The following is a 21,532-nucleotide window of genomic DNA, read 5'->3' as shown; positions in this document are numbered from 1 at the left end:
GTTATCTTCTTATCAATAATTCTCTCTGGATTTGCACCTTCTAAATTAATGGTACTAGCTAGATCATACATGAAAGATTTATATAAAAACTTTAACCAAAAAAAGAAGAAACCTATTTTCCTAACTTTACCTGTTCGTGAATCAAGCATGCGTGAGTGTCTAGCCTTTTAAATATCACATCTTCAAAGTCCAAATAATGCAGCGTACAAAGTAGGTTAGATAATGCAGAAAGTATAATAAAGTTTTAATATTTTCGAGTTTTTAAGTAATCGCTTTTTGGTAGCTTTACTGCTTTAGGATAAGTACAATTGTGGTTTTTAATTAGTTAGTTTTCTAAGAGAAATAATGTTCTTTTAATTATTATTTTGGAGGCAAAAAAATATACCTATATAAAAATTCAGTAGGTGCAAAACTCATGAATGGTTTAGAATTTGACAAGTAAGAATTATTATTTTCATTTTCATTTTCAACGATCAGAAAAGAAAACAATCACTGCTTAATGCTTATTACTGCCATTCAATCAGCACCGTTCAGTAATAGCTTTATGCCAAAGGATAAATTCCTTGCACCTTTGCTCCTTAATTAGTTCATATCATTATCATTGTTCATAAAAATGTGGAATTCATGTATTCAAATACTACTATAAATTTAGTTTTTTAACTTAAAATTGAGTGGCCTAATTTATTCTAAAAAAGTTAGTTTATATTTATAGATGAATAAATTGAATTAGATAAAGAAGTGAGATAATAGCTTTATTCTTTTATATACAGGAAACTTGTAATAGTTATTATTTTTTTTGGGTAAAGTACTAAATTGGTTTCCTATGTTTGGGCGTAATTCTGTTTTGATTCTTAAGGTTTAAAGTGTCCTATTTGAATCCAAAAAAGTTTCATTTAGTATCAATTTAGTCTCACAGTGAGATCAAAGTTAAATAATTAACGGAATGTCCTACATAACAACAGTACAAGAACAAAATCGATAATCTGGAGAACAAGTACAAGCTCCAGAGGCACAAAATCAACCGTTGATGCATCAATACATTTATTTATCATTCTCTTTAGTTCTATAGAAAATATTTTATTTATATTATAAGAAAAATAATAAATAAATGTATGATTTTGTGCATTCAGAGCTTGTACTTGTTCTCCATATTATTAATTTTGTTCTTGTACTGTTGTTATGTAGGACATTCCGTTAATTATTTAAGTTTGACCTCACTGTGGGACTAAATTGATGCTAAATGAAACTTTTTTGGATTCAAATAGGACACTTTAAACCTTAAGGATTAAAACAGAATTACACCCAAACATAGACGACCAATTTAGTACTTTACCCAATTTTTTTTTATCAAGTTCACTTTTGTGATCAATGAAATCATTGAAATGTAGTGATAGATTCTATTCTCTAACAAGGAAAATAATTATTTTCATACTTTCTTATAGCAAATGTGTAAAAAGGTCACCTTGTATATTGTATTAAGTGAATCCAGAAATATGTTCATGATTTGGCTTTAGAACTTATCATCTTATATTCTTGTTCTTATTTTTCTATTTTTATTATTATTTCAATCCTAACTCTTCCGTGCAATGAAGAACCAATATCAAAAGTCCTTTTAAGTTTGACCTCTCCAATAATTAAGGCAAGTGCGTGATTCTCTTCCAAATTCAATCACTTAAAAAAACATATTCAGAGCAAGAACAAATTCTAAACATTCTCTGCTTGCTATTTTCAACAACAAGAAAATCAAGATATGGCTGCAGTATGTTTTACTCTTTTTTTATCCACCCCATCTTCTCACTTTTTCCATGGAATTCAAGACCAAAAGTATGATTTTGTTTAATCAGAATAAATAACAGCAATTATTTCGAGATAATACTCAATTTGGTCCCATAACTTACACGCGAGTCTCAATTTAGTCCCTGAGATTTTAATTGCCTGTCCTCTATTTAGTCCCCGAAGTTTATAAACGTGTCTCATATTAGTCCCTGAGACCATTTTTAGTATAAAAACCTTAATAGAGCATTGTTGTAAACTATTACATGTCAAGTTAAAACTTGTAAAATGATGCAGTTTTGGTTTTGACATTTAAATAGCTCAAAAAGGGCATCATATTACTTATTTTGTTAGGTAAAATTTTAATAAACACTATTTAGGATGTTGTTTTTAGGTTATTTGTGTGCCAAAACCAAAACGACATCATTTTACAAAGTTTAGTGTGGCATTTGGCTGTCACGACAGTGTTTCGTTAAGGTTTGTAAGAAAATTATTTCAAGGGCTAACATGAATTATGTTCACAAAGTTTGGGAACTAAATAGAGGCAATTGAAACTTCAGGAATTAAATTAAAATTTGCGTATAATTTCAGGGACCAAATTGAATATTATCTCCAATTATTTCAATGCAAAATTTAGCTAGTGCTTGCTTTGTCATATTGATGAACCTCTCACAAAACAAGTCAAACCTCCAAGTTCTACCCATCTTTGACTGAAATTTGCTCATATAAAATTAGACCAACCTTTTGCAAATTAAATATACCAAACTATGAATATATAATTGAATAGTTGTTACATGGAACACAATAGATTTCAGTATAGTTGATAAATTTATGTAATTATGACTTTAACTACATACAAGTAATCTTAAGGTAGGTTTGGTTAGGAGAATGTTACAGTTAATAATACAATAGTGGGAGGCAACATTAATCTATAGTACCCCATCTATTATCCCTCCACTTTGAAGATTCACCATTAGAATGCCTACATGTGTTTTTCTTCTTATAAAGACAAATGAATAAAGTCACTTATTTTTTCATCAAACTCATAATTTGGCCACTGATTTCAATTAAAGGGGGTTGCAGGATCACTTTGAATAATCATAACTTTGATACCATGATCCCACCAATAATCAAATCACCCTTTCTAACAGTAAAAGAGGGTTCTGCCTAATCCTGATCTTTTGTTCTGTAAATTATGCAATCTGCAAAGCCTTAATTTACTATTTCAACAAGTTGTGCTGTACTTTCAATTGGTAATAAGAACAAGCTGTGTATCCTAATTAGAGACATAATGGTCACTCTCTTATCCTTTAACTATTAAGATTACCTACCTAAAATCATAATAAATGTGCAACTAGATAGACAGCATGTACATTCCAAAATCCAGAGTATCCATTATTCAATAGCTCTTAAAGTTAGGCATATATCAATAATGGGTTACTACTTTTATAAAAATACAAATTCAGCACCATAATTTTTCTTTTTCCCTTGTTTTTTTTACTTGTTTCATCTTAGTGTATGAGAACCTGTTTCTACAAACTGAAAAAAGTTTAGTACTTGTCTTAGTAGTTCAGAATCATGAATAGTCAAAAAGTTTAAGCATGCTCAACCATTGGTGATTCTAGCTAGTTCTTGCATTAACATATCAATAGCCACCAATATTTTTGTGATGCAATCTAAGCTAGCTAGATTTTTGGAACACATGCTGAGAATTGAGGCTTATAAGTAACAAAGATTCTGATTGAAAGGGGAAAGGGACAGAGAAATATACGCGGCGAGCGCGAGTTGCGTAATGACTTCTATGGAAAAAGAGAACTTGGTATTCAAAATTATTCATAACCATATATATATCATAATCATATCATGATATGAAGTGAAAAGAAGAATGCATGATCATGAATAAGGTGGCCACAATTGATGGATCAGATACTCTCATCAGAGCCAATTCAAAAAGGAACACAATGGATGGACAGGATGCAATTCCGTTTCTCTCTAGAGATCCTTTTTCTTCAAGAAAAAAAAAAAATTAGAAACATAATAAAGAAAAGTTTGATGTGAACACATGGCTTATTGGCTTGCCATCAATGACAGCTGAACTTGTTTGCTGTTGTTGTTGTCCTAATTGTTACACATCAACCCCTCACTTATACATTTTAATTTTTATCAGACAGGAATTTGATTCCTTCTTTTTCAAATAATCTAACAAAGATTTCTGTAGAACATAGCATAACTTTCTTCTTTTTTATACGGCACTGAAATGGGAAATGTAGTTGAAGGATCTCTTTGTCAATGAAGAGCAGGAACACTCTGTGTTGTTCTAATACTAGTATACTGCACTAACTTAAAGTTAATTAATCACGTTCATCCATTAAGAAATATCACTTAAAAAAGTATCATGACTTGATTGGCAAGCTAACTTGAACTTAAGGTTCTATTAAGGACACTCAATCATAAATTTGAATAAAAGAATTGTCTCTTTGGGTGTAACATATATTAAAGGTTTAATTATTCCGTTGGTCCTTATAATTTCGTGAAATTTTCAATTAGATCCCTATACTTTTTTCTTTTTAATTGGGTCTTTGCACCAAATTTTTATTTTAATTAAGTCCCTCTTAGTAGTAATTGACTTAATTTTATAGGGACCCAACTAAAAAAAAAAAATTGGTACAGAGACCTAAATAAAAGGAAAAAAAAAGTGTAGGGACCCAATTAAAAAAATTTGGTGCAAGGACTTAATTAAAAGAAAAAAAAAAGTATAGGGACCTAATTGAAAGTTTTGCGAAACTATAGGGACTAGCAGAGTAATTAAACCTATATTAAAATTAAATTAACCACATAATTTTCATTGATTATATAGGGTAACTATTAAAATCTTCATTGATTTATAATAGTCACAACATTTTACTCTTTTTTTTAATTCAATCGTGGAATAAGCACTTGAAACAATTATCAGGTTAGACTGTCTATATTATATTCTTTGCGTGCAGTACTTTTTGAATCTTGTGTTAACACAATATACTTATGTATCGAATTGGTTTTTTTTTTTTTTCCAACTCAAGTAATCAGAAAAGAAAATGTATATTTTTCAAGTTTTTTTACCTGCTCTTAGCTTCCTTCACATCATCCAAATAAAGCATAAGAACTAATAACAGGTTCAACCCACATTTTGGTGCCTTTTCCACCATGGACCATGATTTTGATTAAGATAGAGCAAGAGGCCAAAGGAGGGGTTAGGTACTAGCTAGTGGTGCTCTTAAGTCTAATCAAATTGGTGGTGTCTTCTGTGTTGGAAATGCATTACAATTAGGAAGAAACCATGCTAGCACCAAGGCCTTAGTGCCATTTATGGACATACATTACAGCACAACTCAAATTCTGAGAAATTATTAGTACTTATTATTATGAGTAAAGTATCGTTTTGTCCCAACGTTTGGGGTAAATTCTATTTGTGTCCCTAACGTTTAAATCGTCCTATTTGTATCCCTAACGTTTGTAAAAGTTATTCAATGTTATTCTGCCGTCAATTACACATAATGAGCGCTTTAGTTTGAGTTTTAAAAATCTCTTCTTGAAGTTAGAATATAAATGTCTGAGATAGAATCGATAATCTACTCCGAAAAATAGCTCATCAAATGTTGAAACTAATTCCTACAACATTTACATAATTCACTTTTCTAGGAACATAATTGAATCTAAACACAAATAGTGGGTATAATATTAAATCGAACACATCCAAGTGAAACTTAATTGAGAATGAATACATCCAAGTGAGAATAATTGAAAAATATAATCTGATTTGTTAGTATAATTGATAATAGGATAACATTGAATCACTTTTATAAACGTTAAGGATACAAATAGGACGATTTAAACGTTAGGAATACAAATAGAACTTACCCAAATGTTAGGGACAAAAACGATATTTTACTCTATTATTATTATTAAAACAAAATATAAAACAAATGTGGTACTTACTATTATTAGTCTAAGGGAAGAAGAAATTGAAAAATTGAAGTTTGGAAGGTACATAAAAGAAAAAGGCTTTGAGAAATTGAAGTAGTGAGTGGAGTAGTTTATTCTTGGAATATACCCTTCATAAGGACTCAATATATATCTGAGCTTCCCTTTTTTCTTCTTTTCATAATAGTTTAGTTTCATAGGTATAATCATTTTCACTTAGGTCCTCCAAAGAAAGTCAACTCTGTCAAGTCAATATCTTCAATTCTGTGCCATTAACAATCATAGTGGTGAAGCCACTCAAGACGGACATCCATGCATAAATCATAATCCTCAAGTTTTTTCTTTCTCAAAGTAATAAGCTTAGGACATTTATGGATTTTTACGTTGATATTATTGTTGCGCATTTATGTTGCCTAACATGAAATTATGACCAAAACATGACGTAATTGCATTTTGCACAAATGATGAAAATGAGCAATTAGTGACTTAGTGTTGTTGATAGCCGTGTGTACCAAAGAAAAATTCGTATATGATTTTGTCATATGCTTTTTCTCCTATTTTTGTATTGGGATAACGATATGATTTATCAAGTAATGTTATAAACTAAAGTAAGATGGATGTCACTCTATTATGACTTAAATTTATATAAATGAATTATTTTCATATATGATACAAGGAGAAGGGCTTTTGATATGGTGAAAATTCAACTACAGTCAGAGTTGTTAAATAGTTTGACTGATTTGACTAAATTTTTATCTAACGACTCTTAGTTATCAATTTCATGTGAAGTTGATTGCACCTGAGTTTCCATTTATTACTTTAGAAGAAGTATAGGGAGCCAATGGAATATCCGATTTAGTATTAGAGATATAACCATTAGTGTTATCTTTTCTTATCAGCTTAAACTTTTGGGATCAGTGGTTTCATGACATGGTATCAGAGTTTTAGATCCGAAAGATCAAAAGTTCGATTTTTAGTGAACCTCAAAATCAGTTTAAGTATTATTTTTTAACTCATAGCCCATTCACCCATTATACACATTGTATAAATATTCGATTGACTCCCTAGCGGCTAGCGAGATTCCTTACTTAGTTACTTTATTATTCCCTTTTATCATATATCAACTCATTAATCAACGACAAATCTTTAAATAAAACTTAGATTCAATACTGGATTGGTTAGTCTTTTGCTTGTTAGATTGAAGATACCGTAAAAATAAAAAATAATAATTATACAATAAATAAATAAAAATTTAATCAAATAAATATTTCACTCTCTTTTATGCCACAATGAAGATTTTATGGAGATTTAATTTAAAAAAAAAAAAACAAATTAAATGCTGAAAGGATTAAATGGTGTATCTGATTTGGGTCCCTAGAGAGCATTTTGTGCAACACACTGTCCCTTATTATGGGCCAATAAGGTCAACTTGGCCCGCTACCACTTTATCCAATCTTATCCCATCTTTTCATGTTACGTACTTAGCCACAAGCCCACTATTCTCAGTGCCTATTTAGTAATTAGTATTTACCTAATTAATTTACAACGTGTAATGCATTTTTTTTTTGTCAATTGCTCTTACTGTTTGCGTGTAATTAGTATTTACCTAACATGGTTCTATTAGGGATAGCAATGGGTAGGGTAGGGTAGGGTTTGAAGCCAACCCTAACCCTACCCGCGGGTTGAGATTTTTATATAAACTCAATTAGGGATGGCAAAATTTTCCGAGACGCAGGGATCCCTGCGGAGATTGCCCCGAATGGGGATCCAATTGTGGGGAATTTTTTCCGCGGGGATGGGGATGGGGATGGGGATGGGTGACGAAATTCCCCCGAAGCAGGCGCGGGGATCCGAGCGGGGATCCCCGCCCCGTCCCCGCTATTCCTGAAATTTATGAATTCCTTGAATTATCTTTAATAGTTTATTTCTCATGTATGTTTTTTAGTCATTTCTCACACACACATATATATAGAAACCCAAAACTCCTAATCTTTATTTGCATAACCCTTCTTGAATTCAGAGATCCCTAAGGCTGTCCATACTCCATCCAACCTCTTTGCAGCCACCCCCTCGTCACCCTTCTCACCGCATCGTCACACCTCACCGTGCCATCACCCTTACTGCGTCGTAATTTCTATTTGCGGCGTTCCTTTTCGTAACTCTGCCGTCGTGTCCATTCTCTTCTCTGTTGCCGCGTCTCCCACCTCGTCTACTGCTTTTTCCTTTGACTCGTCGTTGCGTCCCCCCATTGTGTTATTTCGAAAGAAGTTACCATCGTGTCATTTAGACTTTTTGTATAAAATCTTGTAGTTTTTGTATAAGATAGATACTTGCAGCTCTATTCATATGGAAATTAATAATTAGTTAGAACTATTATGTAGATGGGGAATGGGGTCCCGCGGGGAATGGGGTCCCAGTGGGGAATGGGGATGGGGAACAATATTCCCCCACGGCGGGAAATGGGGCAGGGATGGGGAGCAAATTTGAGGGTGGGGATGGGAGCAGGAAGGCATCCCCCGCCCCCGCCCTGCCCCATTGACATCCCTAAACTCAACCCTACCCTACCCGCGGGTTGAGAATATCCCAACCCTAACCCTACTCATTCTCAACCCGCGGATACCCGATCCTACCTGCGGATTACAAAAAAGATGAAAAATTATTATATAACTTCATGATAATTTAAAATAGAACTGACTTTTATATAAAAAAAATATTAAATTATCAATTAATGATCTTTTAGTGGCTAAGGATCTTTTACATTTAGTGAGAGGTCTTTGGTTCAACATCCACTTGAAATATAGGGTGCAGGTTGATCGGGTAGGGTTGAGACTCAACCCGTACCCTACCCGACCCGCACGAGAACTCAACCCGCACCCTACCCTACCCGCTGCGGATCGAGTTGACAACCCTACCCGATCGGGTGGAATCGGATTGGGTATCCGCGGGTAGGGTACATATTGCCACCCCTAATTCTATATTCCTTAATGAGGATTTGAATCTAGGTGCAGCTCCCAGTGAGGCAGGTGATGCTGCCATTAATGAACATGATTTGCAATATTTCTCTCTCACAACTCACAACTCACAACTCACAGCGAGATATGGTGAATATGTCAAAAGATTTTTTATTATTTAGTAGAATAAAATGACAAATAAATTTATAAGTATTTACATTTTAGACATATTAGTTTCTAAAAGAAATATTAATAATTTTTTTTAAGATAATAAACACGCTGTTTAGTATAAATCGATTGGGATAATTACTTAGTTTATTAACTCATCAATACTTGTTTTTGCTGAATGCTTATTCTACATGAATTATACGTTACCAAGTATCTTGGAAATGTTGAATGTGTAAGGAAGATTAAGTATTAAGATATTGACTAGTTGAAGATGATGATGATAATAGACCAAAAATGATGGAATATTGACCCATATCGTGGCGGCCACATATAACTCTTTGTATTGTAGCTAGCTAGTAAGCCAAATCTAAGAACTAAGAAGAAGGATATCAAATTCGGAAGCTCAATCTAACGCGCAAAATCTGACACTACATATGAATAAGATAGATATATAATTAGAAAACGAATTGTTCCATTTCTTAATTGCAAAGCATCCTTTACTATATATGTTAACGTAACAAACACCATCCACTCATCACTACTCCTATCTACAATTGCAACTTCAACTTCAAGAAACATAAACATCTTAATTGAATTTTTAGTGCCACCAACTGCATAATATGGTGGGTTATTTCATTTTCCCTCTCTGTTTTTAATTAATTACTTTATTCTGCATTCTCTTAATAATAATAATAATAATAAGTTATATGAAATTAAAATGATCAAGTGCATCTTTTACTCTACTTAATTTCATATTTTATGACCTATAAAATATATAACGTTTTTCGTGCCAAATTCCAAGCTTTTTTTAAATAAATAAATAAATAATCCACGTAAAAATTTCATAAATTGTCCAAATAAGTTTAAGTATTTTTCAATTCAAAAATGTTATTTGTACACTAAAATTTGCTACTATAATCAGCCATCAATGTATTTGTACATGTATAGTTTCATTTATTTTCAATGTGTATTTATATTATAGCATGTATTTTATACTTGTGGTTGATTTTGATAGCTGATTTTGGTACACACGTAGCATAATTCTTCTCAATTATATGGCCATGCATACATGCATTAGCTTAACGATGACATAATGTGTTTACTTGTGCTAATTGGTTCTCGTGATTTGATTTTGTAGGAGCAGAATCTCTCTCTTGATTTTGAGGTATTGTTACTTTCTAATTTTCTATGTTATCCTTTTTATTTCTACTTTTCATTCTTTCTATTCGATTCTGTTCTTTAATACACATTTTTTCTAACATATTTCCCGTTCATAATTTCTTCTGGATCAGCATGAATTTGTTCAGAACTCGGTAAGAGTGAAATCCGTTGATCTACATCCAACTGAGCCATGGTAATGAGTAATGACACAAAAAAGTGATTTATTTAATTATTTTCTTTGCAAATTTTCAAGTGAATTCCTGCATATTTGAGATGAGGGAATTCCTAAGTTATCAATTTTTCTTTGATCAGTTACAATTTTATCACAATACATCTGGTGTTTAATTCATGCAGGGTTCTAGTGGGTTTGTATTCAGGATCTATTTCTATATGGAACTATCAGACAAAGGTAAACATTTTTTTTTTAATTGTGAAGTTTAGGCATAAGAAGAATGATAGTTAATTAATAAAAGCTATTAAGAAGATTGCATTATTATTGTATTAACCTTTGTTTTGATGCTATGACAGACTGAAGAGAAGTCATTCAAGCTTAGTGAATCACCAGGTAAATGTCACAATTCAGCATTTGTCTAATAAGATCATAATCTTCTGCATCCTTCCCTATATGTCTTGTTCTGTATTTCACCATCTCTTAATGCTTGCAGTAAGATCTGCCAAGTTCATTGCTCGCGAAAATTGGGTTATTGCTGCGTCGGACGACAAGTATATTCGAGTCTGCAGTTATGAGACAGGCGAAAAGATTTCAGAATTTGAAGGACATACAGATTACATTAGGAGTTTGGCTGTGCACCCTTTCCTGCCTTATGTTGTGTCAGCTTCTGATGACAATGTTCTAAAATTGTGGGATTGGAAGAAGGGTTGGGCTTGTCTTAAAACCTTTCAAGGACACTCACATTATGTGATGAGTGTAGCATTTAACCCCAAGGATCCATCTACCTTTGCTACTGCATCCCTTGATGGGACTTTAAAGGTATAATTATTCGACTAAGTTACGTGTTCACTAAAATCAGTCACCAGATATAAACCTGTTTAGAGAATAATACAGATATAAAGACAAGTAAAATGTCTTTGTATTAGTCTAATCAACTGATTAGTAGTTAACACTTTGATTCCATTGTGTCTTCATTTGTAGATTTGGAGTGTTGATTCCTCTGCTCCAATTTTGACCCTGGAAGGACACTTGAAAGGAGTGAATTGTGCTGATTACTTCATAAGCAATGATAAAGAATATCTTATAAGTGGTTCTGATGATTACACTGCAAAAGTGTGGGATTATCATTCTAAAAAATGTGTACAAACACTTGAAGGACATGGAAACAATGTCACAGCAGTGTGCTCTCATCCTGAGCTTCCTATTATTATAACAGCTTCAGAGGATTCTACTGTCAAAATATGGGATAATGTCACATACAGGTATATCTATCTACTTGAGGTCTCATTTTCTCTAATCTAATAATATAGATATATTTTTAACATTTTTAATTGTTGTCATTAATTTGCAGGCTTCAAACCACCTTGAATTTTGATCTTGAGAGAATATGGAGTATTGGATACAAGAAAGGATCATCAAGGTAATTACCTCAAACTTTTAATTTCCTTTAAGAAAAATTTCTGATTTCTTATATTTTGTTGCTAACTTATAATCACATTGATCATTACTTGGTGCAGGGTTGCTTTTGGTTGTGACAAAGGATTTGTTATAGTTAAGATAAACATTCAAGCTGTCAAACAAGATTAAAAGTGCAAATTAAACTGCTTCATCAGACTTTGGAAGTAAATGCTATGCTGCTGCTGCTACAAGATGAAAGAGAATAACATTTACTCAGCTGTTGGTTTCGTTTGTATTTTAAGTTGTTATTTTAGTATATGATTTGCACCTACTTTGAGTTGTGACTCTTCACTATTGTAATCTACAACCATCTTAGATATACATCAAAATGAGTTATTAGTACAAAATATATATTGAAATATAGATACATATTGAAAATAAATTAAACAATATATCTATTAGTGACTGATTTTAATAACTGATTTTAATATATAAATAATATTTTTGTGTAACATATAATTTAGTGTTTAATATAATTTTAATTATCTCTCTAAATAATCTAAACGTCTCATCATATATCGTACCAAAAACAAAGTAATCCACATTTCACAATAACATCTTAAACATATTAAAATAAGACTGCTAACATTTCCTTTAATATATACCGCTTTGCTTATCAATTTATGCTTAACTTAGTGTAATTGACTACGAGGGAAAAATAAGTCATCTAAGTTGATATAAAAAAATAATTGCAGAACAATAGTGTGAACCAATGTTCAAGTTTTGAAGCTCCATTATGGAAATTGTCCATTTACGAAATTAAATTCACGAATAAATCTCAAAACAACCGACAAATGCTTCTTTTGATCTGAAATACGTAAAATATTATTAAAGAACAATGCTTGTAAAAAATATATTAATATGAGGGCCCAATGATCCACGTGGCAATCACGTTACTGCCCCGGTGACCGGTGAACCGGTGACGGTGCTACCCTTCATTAAACACGTTGTTAGTTTGTCAGAATTTGTTAACGCCCAAACAGAATCACTCGTTCGAATCTCAACCGTTCATTTAATTGATCTGCGGCGGACCCCATTTCCATATGGTGCGACAACGCACACGACAATGTACTCCCAGTGGCACTTTGGTAATCTGACATTAACTGCAAAGTTCCGCTTCCCTCTTTCTAATGACATTTACACAATTACACCATGCTCCTTTATAATACAAAAGCCTTTTGTCCCTTCTCTCTCTCTGTTTCCGTTTCTCTCTCACTCTGAGCTCGATCTCTTTGGGCTCGTTCGAATTTGGATTCTGATCTCCGACGATTGATCTCGATCGACGCTAGTTCACTCTCCAATCTGCAAAAATGGTGAGCTTCCTCTTTGATCTGTTCTCTCGCAAATGCCTCAACATTCCTAGCAACCTTAGATCTGGACCGAATTCTCTTTGATTTCGTGTTTTACTCAATGTTGCCGTTCGCTCTTACGAATTTCAAACGCTTTTCTGTCTCTAACTTAAAATGCGAGGCTCTGAATTTTGCTTACTTAATTCGTATGGTTTCATTTTCGATGGGATCTATCGTGGAATTGTGCATTGACTCGTTTTTGTTTATTTGTTGCTTGCATTTGCAGCCTCTCAGACTCGAAATCAAGGTAATGTTTCGTTGGTTGTTCTGATTCAATGTTTATTTCGTGTTTGGCTCACGAGAAATTCTGATTAGCTCGTAAGTGGGATTAGATTTCTCGGAGTCCAAGCACAGTGTGGATATTTGCCTTTCTAGCTACTCAATCTAACATGTTTTCCTAATCTTCAATCAGAGGAAGCTTGCGCAAAGATCAGAAAGAGTAAAATCTGTGGATCTACATCCGACAGAACCATGGTAATGCCTCATCCCTGTCTAAGTTGGTGTGGTTCTGAAATAGTGTTTGATATGAAGTTCATTTTATAACGAGGAATATCTGGATGTTTTCTCCCACCTTTAGATAATGCTCAAGTCCACCTGGTATCTACAATAGTTTGAGTCACCAATAGTGATTTTCATGTTTGCTATATGAGGCTACTTTGGCATTATTTAATTACTGTGGCAATTAGTTTGATTGTAAACAGTTCATACTTCATAATTATATGTTTTGACAAATTGCATGACGTTACCTTGTCAATGTAGGATTCTTGCAAGTTTATACTCTGGAACTGTCTGTATCTGGAACTTCCAATCTCAGGTATGCTATTTTTTATTGCCCAGAAACCAAAATGCCATAGAAAGGATAGTAACCTCTTTTATTTAACCATAACTTGATGGCCTGGAACCTGTATATTGAGAAGAGTAGTTTTAGTTTAAAAGTTCTGTTTATTTACTTTGTTAATTTTCTGGATTTCTCTATTTGTTTGCCAGTTATCTATTTGACACATGTTATATTTCTATTAAGAATCAGGTTTTTAGAATTTTACACAGCAATTTGTGTTTTTGCAGTTTATAATGTTTGTCAGTTCATTTATTCCTTCTTAAACATGTCTTTTATCATGCGGTTGTGGTTCATTTATAATTTTTTATACTTTGGTGTGTTCTGTGGGATTCTTTAATTTGCATTAATAGATTGTAGCTTTCAAATCATCAGTTTTATATTTAAATTCTTTACAACCCTTCTGCATTTGATGGGTCATTATAACTTCTGCAGAAATGCTTGTGTAATTAACACTCGTTTCTTTTATGCTATTTCAGACTATGGCCAAATCTTTTGAGGTTACTGAGTTGCCAGGTTAGTGAACATTTTATATGTGATGCATTTTCCTGGAAGCGTGCTTTCCTAAGTCAATTTACTACTTAGAAGCCACTTTGGAGCTCTTATACAATATGATTTTGCAGTTAGGTCAGCCAAGTTTATTGCACGCAAACAGTGGGTTGTTGCTGGAGCAGATGATATGTTTATTCGTGTATATAATTACAACACAATGGATAAAGTCAAAGTATTTGAGGCACATACAGATTACATTCGGTGTGTGGCTGTTCATCCTACACTTCCTTATGTGCTGTCATCATCTGATGATATGCTTATTAAGCTTTGGGATTGGGAAAAAGGCTGGGTTTGTACCCAGATATTTGAGGGACATTCTCATTATGTCATGCAAGTAACATTTAATCCTAAAGACACAAACACCTTTGCTAGTGCATCTCTTGATCGCACGATAAAGGTATATATTTTATCTTGTCTCCATCTATTTTATGCTCTTCTTCTTCTTCTTCCTCCTGCACTGATATTCCTGTTTTCTCATCTTACCAGATTTGGAATCTTGGCTCTCCTGATCCTAATTTTACATTGGATGCCCATCAGAAAGGTGTGAATTGCGTTGATTACTTTACAGGTGGTGACAAACCTTATCTGATCACTGGCTCTGATGATCACACTGCCAAGGTTATCTTTCAATTCTTGATCTTGTTGCTCCCTTGATTTATTTGCCCATATGTGTAATATATATGAATAAGACTAACTTGGATACAACCTATGAAATAGGTATGGGATTATCAGACCAAAGGTTGTGTCCAGACCCTTGAAGGTCACACGCACAATGTTTCTGCTGTGTGCTTTCATCCTGAGCTTCCTATAATAATTACTGGTTCTGAGGATGGTACGGTACGAATATGGCACTCTACCACTTATAGGTAACCTGTGAGCTTTATCTTTATGCTCGTTTTATTTGGCATATTCTTCCGGCTTATTTTTCTCCATTGTCACAACTATCTTATGGGGACTGGAATAATTTGGCAGTGGTTAAATATTGGTCTTGCATAATAGGGCCTTATAAACTATGCAATTATGGTTGACTTGTTGCTTCACATTCTTTTTCCACTTTGCATGATGTGATTTAAGTTGTAGATAGTGGTTGAGACTGAGAGATTATACAGCGTTATTTCTGCTCTGCATCTCTTTCTCTAATTTATTATATGTTTTACATTTTAAGATTTTAATTAAGTTAATTAGAGGTATATTTGAAACTAAGGACATACACTAAGTCACTAATTCCTCAATTTTATGTTTTGGGCGTGTTGAATCTTTTGCAGGCTTGAAAACACATTGAACTATGGTCTTGAAAGGGTTTGGGCCATTGGATATATGAAAGGATCACGTCGGTGAGTGTTTTTTTCTTTCCGCCTTCTTTGAAGGGTTTGAGCAATTAGTTGAGTGTCATTTTTTACACATTTGAATATTGGCAAGTGGCTGTTGTCTGAATAACAAAGTATTGCTATGTTATCCTTCACTTGCTTCTTGACCTAAATTACCAAATTGTCTTCCTCTGCAGCGTTGTGATTGGCTATGATGAAGGGACTATTATGGTTAAACTTGGTCGAGAAGTACCTGTGGCTAGCATGGACAACAGTGGGAAAATTATTTGGGCTAAGCATAATGAAATTCAAACTGTCAATATAAAAAGTGTAGGAGCAGATGTGGAGGTATGGGATCAATTTCCACTCTTATTTCTGTAAAATGCAACAATCTGTAAGTATTTGATTTTATTGACACATGCAAATACTATGCTTCTTAGGTTGCTGATGGAGAAAGGTTACCCTTGGCTGTTAAGGAGTTGGGCACTTGTGATCTCTACCCACAAGTGAGTTAATATCCTTCTTCCTCACGTGATGTTCCATTTTATTGCTCTGCTTCCTCTGTTTTTGAAGGGTTTCTGCTCTTTCCCAATTCCCATCATACAACCCTTTCTTTGTGGGATTTTGAAAATGAATGATTGGTATGTTTATCCTGATTTATTATGCAGTATTTTCCACATGTTTCCTGAAGCCTACCGGCAGTTTTGTTGTGCTTCTATGCAGAAAGCTTGATTTTATTATGTAATGTTAGAAATTGAAATTGAAATTGAAATTGAGCTGTTGAACAACTTAATCTATAAGGATATAATTGTATAACATAAATATGTTTATGCTATTTTTGTGTTGCAAAATTTATATTAAAAGAAGTGAGCTTTCTATTAATATTCCTTACTACTGTTTCAACTATTCTGATTCTGTTTTGAGTGATGGTTGATTGTTGATTAATTTTTCTCAGAACTTAAAGCACAACCCCAATGGGAGATTTGTTGTTGTATGTGGAGATGGTGAGTATATTATATACACTGCATTGGCATGGAGAAATAGGTCTTTTGGTTCCGCTCTCGAATTTGTTTGGTCTTCTGATGGAGAGTATGCTGTCAGAGAAAGCACATCAAAGATCAAAATTTTCAACAAAAATTTCCAGGTTTGCACTTTTTGTTTGTACACTTTATTTACTTTTTAATCGTAATTGTGATGATAAATAACAAATGCTTGCTATTTCTTAAAGGATGAAAGCTAGGTTATTTTTTTCATTGTTATTTTTGCATGGGCTGCTTCCGCTGTTGTAAATACTTAACTCTTCTTATTTCTAGCTGTCTTCTGCATGAAATAAATTTGCTGTCTGGAAATTTTAGTTGGATTCTAAATATGGGTATTTCAGGAGAAGAGGAGTGTCCGACCAACATTTTCAGCAGAACGTATTTTTGGAGGCACTTTATTAGCGATGTGCTCGAATGATTTCATCTGCTTTTATGATTGGGCAGAATGCAGGTTAATTTATCGGATTGATGTCAATGTGAAAGTGAGTGCTTTTTTAACTAGGTGATCTAGTTTTCTGCTTTTATTGTTATTGCTCCCCCTTTCCTTTTTACTTCTCTACATCTCCTTGTTCATTGTATTTTTTGTTATTTTGTGTTGTGTCAGAACCTCTACTGGGCCGACAGTGGTGATCTTGTCACAATTGCTAGTGATACATCATTCTATATCCTGAAGTACAATGTGAGGATTCTCTGAACTACACATTTTTTCCATTTAAACTTTGGCTGAAAGAATATTTGGAAGCATCATACAGGTGGCAGCGCTGTAAACATTTTAACTTTCATGATTGCAGCGTGACATAGTTGCTTCACATTTAGTTAGTGGAAGACCTGTAGATGATGAAGGTGTTGAAGATGCCTTTGAGCTCCTTCATGAGATGAGTGAACGTGTCAGGACAGGCATTTGGGTTGGGGATTGCTTTATCTACAACAATTCCTCTTGGAGACTGAATTACTGTGTTGGTGGCGAGGTACTAATTCTTGTCCCTTCTAGGCTAAAAGAGAATAATATTTTATCTATTATTTTTACAATTGAATGTCAAGGATTATATGAGATCTCTTGGTGAATGACATTGTGAATTCAGGTAACAACAATGTTTCATTTGGACCGCCCTATGTATTTATTGGGCTACCTTGCAAACCAAAGCCGGGTATATCTGATTGACAAAGAGTTTAAGTAAGTGGTGTTCATTTCATATCAAACGAAAGAAAAAAAAATGGAAATTTCAGATCATTTAAAATGCATTAACTTGACTTTTTATTATCTATCAATTATTGTCAGTGTTATGGGATACACACTGCTTTTAAGCTTGATTGAGTACAAGACATTGGTTATGCGCGGTGATATTGAAAGGGCCAATGAAGTCCTACCATCAATTCCTAAGGAGCATCTTAACAGGTAGTAGCTCCATTGCATTCATTTATAAAACAATGGCAGTTTTTCTTTCATTGTGGAGAGATGTGTTGAAGTGGTTTTGGTTGAAGAATTATGCTTCAAATGTGAGTTTCTCTCTGTTTGTTCCCAAAAAATGTTTGGTTTGATCCCTTTAATAGGGGGTTCAACCCGCTGGGGTGCCGAAACGAATAATCTTGTCCAAGTAACTGTTGCATTTTACTTGTAATCTCTAGAGGCTTCTTGTCCGTCATTATATTTTCTTGTCATGTTTGTATGATATTAATCCATAGTTTGCCTTGCATCTTGATTTTTTTTTTTTTTCCTTCTTTTAGTAGGCCTTATATCGTTTATGTAAATTCCAAATTTCAGTTATAAAGTTAGGTACTCAGTGCTGGTATGTATGTGCATCCTAATTGAAATACTTGATTTTTGGTAGTGTGGCTCGATTCTTGGAATCACGGGGGATGATAGAGGAGGCTCTTGAAGTAGCTACTGACCCTGATTACAGATTTGAACTAGCAATACAGCTTGGAAGATTAGAAGTTGCAAAGGTTTGCTCTTGTAGTGCCTACAAAGAGTCAAAGAGATATTTGTTGGCTTATAAAAGTTGTTAACTTGGTTATCAAATTTCTATATCTGTGGTTCACATGAATAATATTCGCCCTCTTTCGCTGCAGAGTATTGCAACAGAAGTGCAGAGTGAGTCTAAATGGAAGCAGTTGGGAGAATTAGCTATGTCTAATGGAAGGGTACTTTTCTATGTTATTTGAAACTTAAAATTGTATTTCTCCAACACCTAAGCTGAATTTCATTCCTAACTATCCATGTCAAAATATTCTGAAGTGAGTGCCTTGTTGTCTTGCAGTTAGATATGGCTGAGGATTGTTTGAATCATGCGATGGATTTGAGTGGGTTGTTACTGCTGTATTCTTCTTTAGGAGATGCCGAAGGAATATCAAAACTTGCAACCCTTGCTAAAGAGCAAGGGAAGAACAATGTTGCTTTCCTTTGCTTGTTTATGTTGGGTAGAGTGGAAGACTGCCTTCAACTGTTGATAGAGAGGTAATCTCCAATAGTGTCTTCTTTTCCTCTATGACGTTACTACTAGAGAGGGGAGGGGAGGGGAGGGGTGTTAGGTCTACTGCAGTAATATATAGCTAGGTTATGCTATTTGCAGCAATCGGATTCCAGAGGCAGCTTTAATGGCTCGATCTTACCTCCCAAGCAAGGTCTCAGAGATAGTGGCAATTTGGAGAAAAGATCTTAATAAGGTAATTAATGACTCAGATATATAGTATTTACTCATGAGTCATGATGGAAGTTTATGATCCATGGAAGGAACGTCTGGTCTTATTCAATTTCCTTGTGGTTTGTGAGTTCTGGATTGAGCAATTGTATATTTCTCTCATGTATTTGCTATTTTATGCAGGTTAATCCAAAAGCTGCTGAATCATTGGCTGATCCTGAGGAATATCCAAATTTATTTGAAGACTGGCAAGTTGCACTTGCTGTTGAATCTAAGGCTGCAGAAACAAGGTTAGTATAGAGAATGTGTTTGTGTGTGTGTGTGTATATATTTGCATGTCTCTGGAAGCTTTGTAGTTGGTCTGATTAGGCTGTGAACAAATACTTACTATTAATTTTTGATTTTTTTTAAAGGAATGTTTACCCTCCTGCGGAGCAGTACACCAGCCATGCAGATAAATCACATATAAGCCTTGTTGAAGCTTTTAGAAGCATGCAGATTGAAGAAGGCGAGGAGCCTCTTGAGAATGGGGACTCTAACCATGAGGTAAATTGATATATAGGGCTAACACCACACAAAAGCTTACAAAAGTTCCTCATATGTATGCCTTGTACTGCCAATTGAATACCTGAGTAGATTCCTAGTGGTGGTTTTAGATTTTCGCTTTATTTTTGTTCATTTTGTTTCGTTTGACTGAACAGAATGGAGAAGAGCAGTATACAGAGGCACAGGAGGAGCATAATGGAGAGGAAGGAAGCCAAGAAGAGGCAGTTGTAGTGGATGCCGATTCTACAGATGGTGCAGTACTCGTTAATGGTAACGAGGCTGAAGAAGAGTGGGGTACGAATAATGAAGGAGGCCCGTCAGCCTAAAAGCAATTGGTTGGGGTGGTGTGAAAATCGAAATTTTGTCTCTGGTGATTAATTGTTTCTGAAGTGCCATTTCTAACTCCCTCACCTAACTGTTTTTACTATAACTATTACTACCACTTGAGTCCTACCAATACTAGCTGCTTATAGTTATTAGTGTATCATATTTCACCATAATTAGGGTGTCCGTTGTCAATAAGTGAATAATTGATCAAACTATCTAACTCTGAGCTATGTTGTCATGATTTTGTATGTAGTTTGGCTTGGAAGTTTATGACATTTTATTGCTCATTGCATGTCTTTCCCTCTTAAGTTGCCCCAGGAAATCTTGCTGATGCATAAAATGATTGAGGTTAACGTCACTAATGAATTTTGGGGCAAATTATATTCATAATGATGTAAAAGTTCTACCAGTCTTGGTCTTACTGGTTCCTAGTAGTGTGCCCTTCGAATACAAAGTGGATATTTTAGTTGAATCATTGACAAACTTAAAAATATTTTTTCTTGTTATGTCTATTTTGTTGTGAACTTTAATTGTTATGATATTGTGTGTTTTTACCATAACTTTTGACCCAATTGTGAATGTCACCTCAAGAAAGCTTTAGTCCTCACAAAGATTCATCTTTGTTGACAGTGCTTGCGCCACGTCACTAGGTCCCATCAAGACAGTCGGTTCCAGCTTCTGGGCTGTTTGTCTGAGGTTAGAATAAAATTTCGATATTGTACTGCATTCAACATCATATCTAGCAATTTTAAATTACTTTTTTCGCATATGCAGCTACACCATTTTGTTTGATAAACTACTTCTTTCCTACATTTGATTTCAATGACTCCATTGCAAGAATGAGAGTATGCGGACTGGTTGTTTCTGTTTCCTGGTGTTGTGGTTTTCTAGTGGCCTGAATTTTGTCATTTTGCTCGCGGTATAACAATATTCTTTAGGTTCAGATAGTTACAACTTAATAGGATTTATATCACATTCTTTTGAGGTTTCTACCTCAATATAATTCGTGCCAGTGTGAATGTAGAAAAGCTGAATGATGATTGCCTGTTTAAATTTTAGCTAGTTGTTCTCGAGCATTTTCTTCTAAATTTTACATATCCATGGACTGTAAAACGTGGATCACTGGATGGTTAATACTTAATACAGAACAATAATGATTCTTTCCCGATGTAGCATCTATTGACACCATGCCTTCCCAAGCTCCTGTAATGTTTGAAATCGATACATATAGGAAGAGTTATCTTTCTAATTTTCCGATTAAACTGGAAATGTTTCCCATATATTCCATGTGCAT

At 34.0% G+C, this 21,532-nt stretch overlaps 2 protein-coding genes across 6 annotated transcripts; both read left to right on the top strand.

Moving 5' to 3' along the window:
* On the top strand, window positions 9,347–11,954 carry LOC107612585 (coatomer subunit beta'-3). 3 transcript variants are annotated; one of them, XM_016314276.2, is made up of 9 exons: window positions 9,347–9,475; window positions 9,991–10,017; window positions 10,145–10,206; window positions 10,368–10,422; window positions 10,542–10,578; window positions 10,679–11,004; window positions 11,167–11,447; window positions 11,537–11,605; window positions 11,703–11,954. In XM_016314276.2, exons 1-9 carry the CDS (start codon window positions 9,473–9,475, stop codon window positions 11,770–11,772), a joined length of 930 nt encoding a protein of 309 aa, XP_016169762.1. In that variant the 5' UTR covers window positions 9,347–9,472; the 3' UTR covers window positions 11,773–11,954. The 3 variants fall into 3 exon arrangements, with proteins under 3 accessions (XP_016169762.1, XP_020964097.1, XP_020964098.1); XM_021108438.1 differs by having other exon boundaries at window positions 9,379–9,475; window positions 9,997–10,017; XM_021108439.1 differs by lacking the exons at window positions 9,347–9,475; window positions 10,368–10,422.
* On the top strand, window positions 12,790–21,415 carry LOC107612583 (coatomer subunit beta'-2). 3 transcript variants are annotated; one of them, XR_001613815.2, is made up of 26 exons: window positions 12,790–12,956; window positions 13,219–13,239; window positions 13,405–13,466; window positions 13,752–13,806; window positions 14,307–14,343; window positions 14,451–14,776; window positions 14,866–14,997; window positions 15,097–15,245; window positions 15,645–15,713; window positions 15,884–16,034; window positions 16,127–16,192; window positions 16,642–16,830; window positions 17,068–17,208; window positions 17,331–17,405; window positions 17,518–17,694; window positions 17,809–17,900; window positions 18,006–18,122; window positions 18,556–18,670; window positions 18,797–18,868; window positions 18,985–19,181; window positions 19,297–19,390; window positions 19,549–19,655; window positions 19,779–19,911; window positions 20,067–20,281; window positions 20,869–20,936; window positions 21,065–21,413. XR_001613815.2 is itself a non-coding variant. In XM_016314274.2 (26 exons), the coding sequence occupies exons 1-25, from the start codon at window positions 12,954–12,956 to the stop codon at window positions 20,886–20,888; spliced, it is 2,739 nt and encodes a 912-aa protein (XP_016169760.1). In that variant the 5' UTR covers window positions 12,790–12,953; the 3' UTR covers window positions 20,889–20,936; window positions 21,065–21,415. The 3 variants fall into 3 exon arrangements, 2 of the variants coding, with proteins under 2 accessions (XP_016169760.1, XP_016169759.1); XM_016314274.2 differs by having other exon boundaries at window positions 20,067–20,205; window positions 21,065–21,415; XM_016314273.2 differs by lacking the exons at window positions 20,869–20,936; window positions 21,065–21,413 and having other exon boundaries at window positions 20,067–20,694.

The sequence above is a fragment of the Arachis ipaensis genome, chromosome B08 (assembly GCF_000816755.2).
Source record: "Arachis ipaensis cultivar K30076 chromosome B08, Araip1.1, whole genome shotgun sequence".
NCBI lineage: Eukaryota > Viridiplantae > Streptophyta > Magnoliopsida > Fabales > Fabaceae > Arachis > Arachis ipaensis.
Note: the sequence above shows the minus strand (reverse complement) of the source record. Positions and strands in the feature narration are given on the sequence as shown.

Bases quoted from the DNA above. Each gene is read 5' to 3' on its own strand.
- LOC107612583 (XM_016314273.2), top strand. The intron at 18,869-18,984 runs GTACTTTTCTAT...GTTGTCTTGCAG, and splicing joins TAGCTATGTCTAATGGAAGG to TTAGATATGGCTGAGGATTG. The intron at 19,182-19,296 runs GTAATCTCCAAT...TGCTATTTGCAG, and splicing joins CTTCAACTGTTGATAGAGAG to CAATCGGATTCCAGAGGCAG.
- LOC107612585 (XM_016314276.2), top strand. The intron at 10,423-10,541 runs GTAAACATTTTT...ATGCTATGACAG, and splicing joins TATGGAACTATCAGACAAAG to ACTGAAGAGAAGTCATTCAA. The intron at 11,448-11,536 runs GTATATCTATCT...ATTAATTTGCAG, and splicing joins TGGGATAATGTCACATACAG to GCTTCAAACCACCTTGAATT.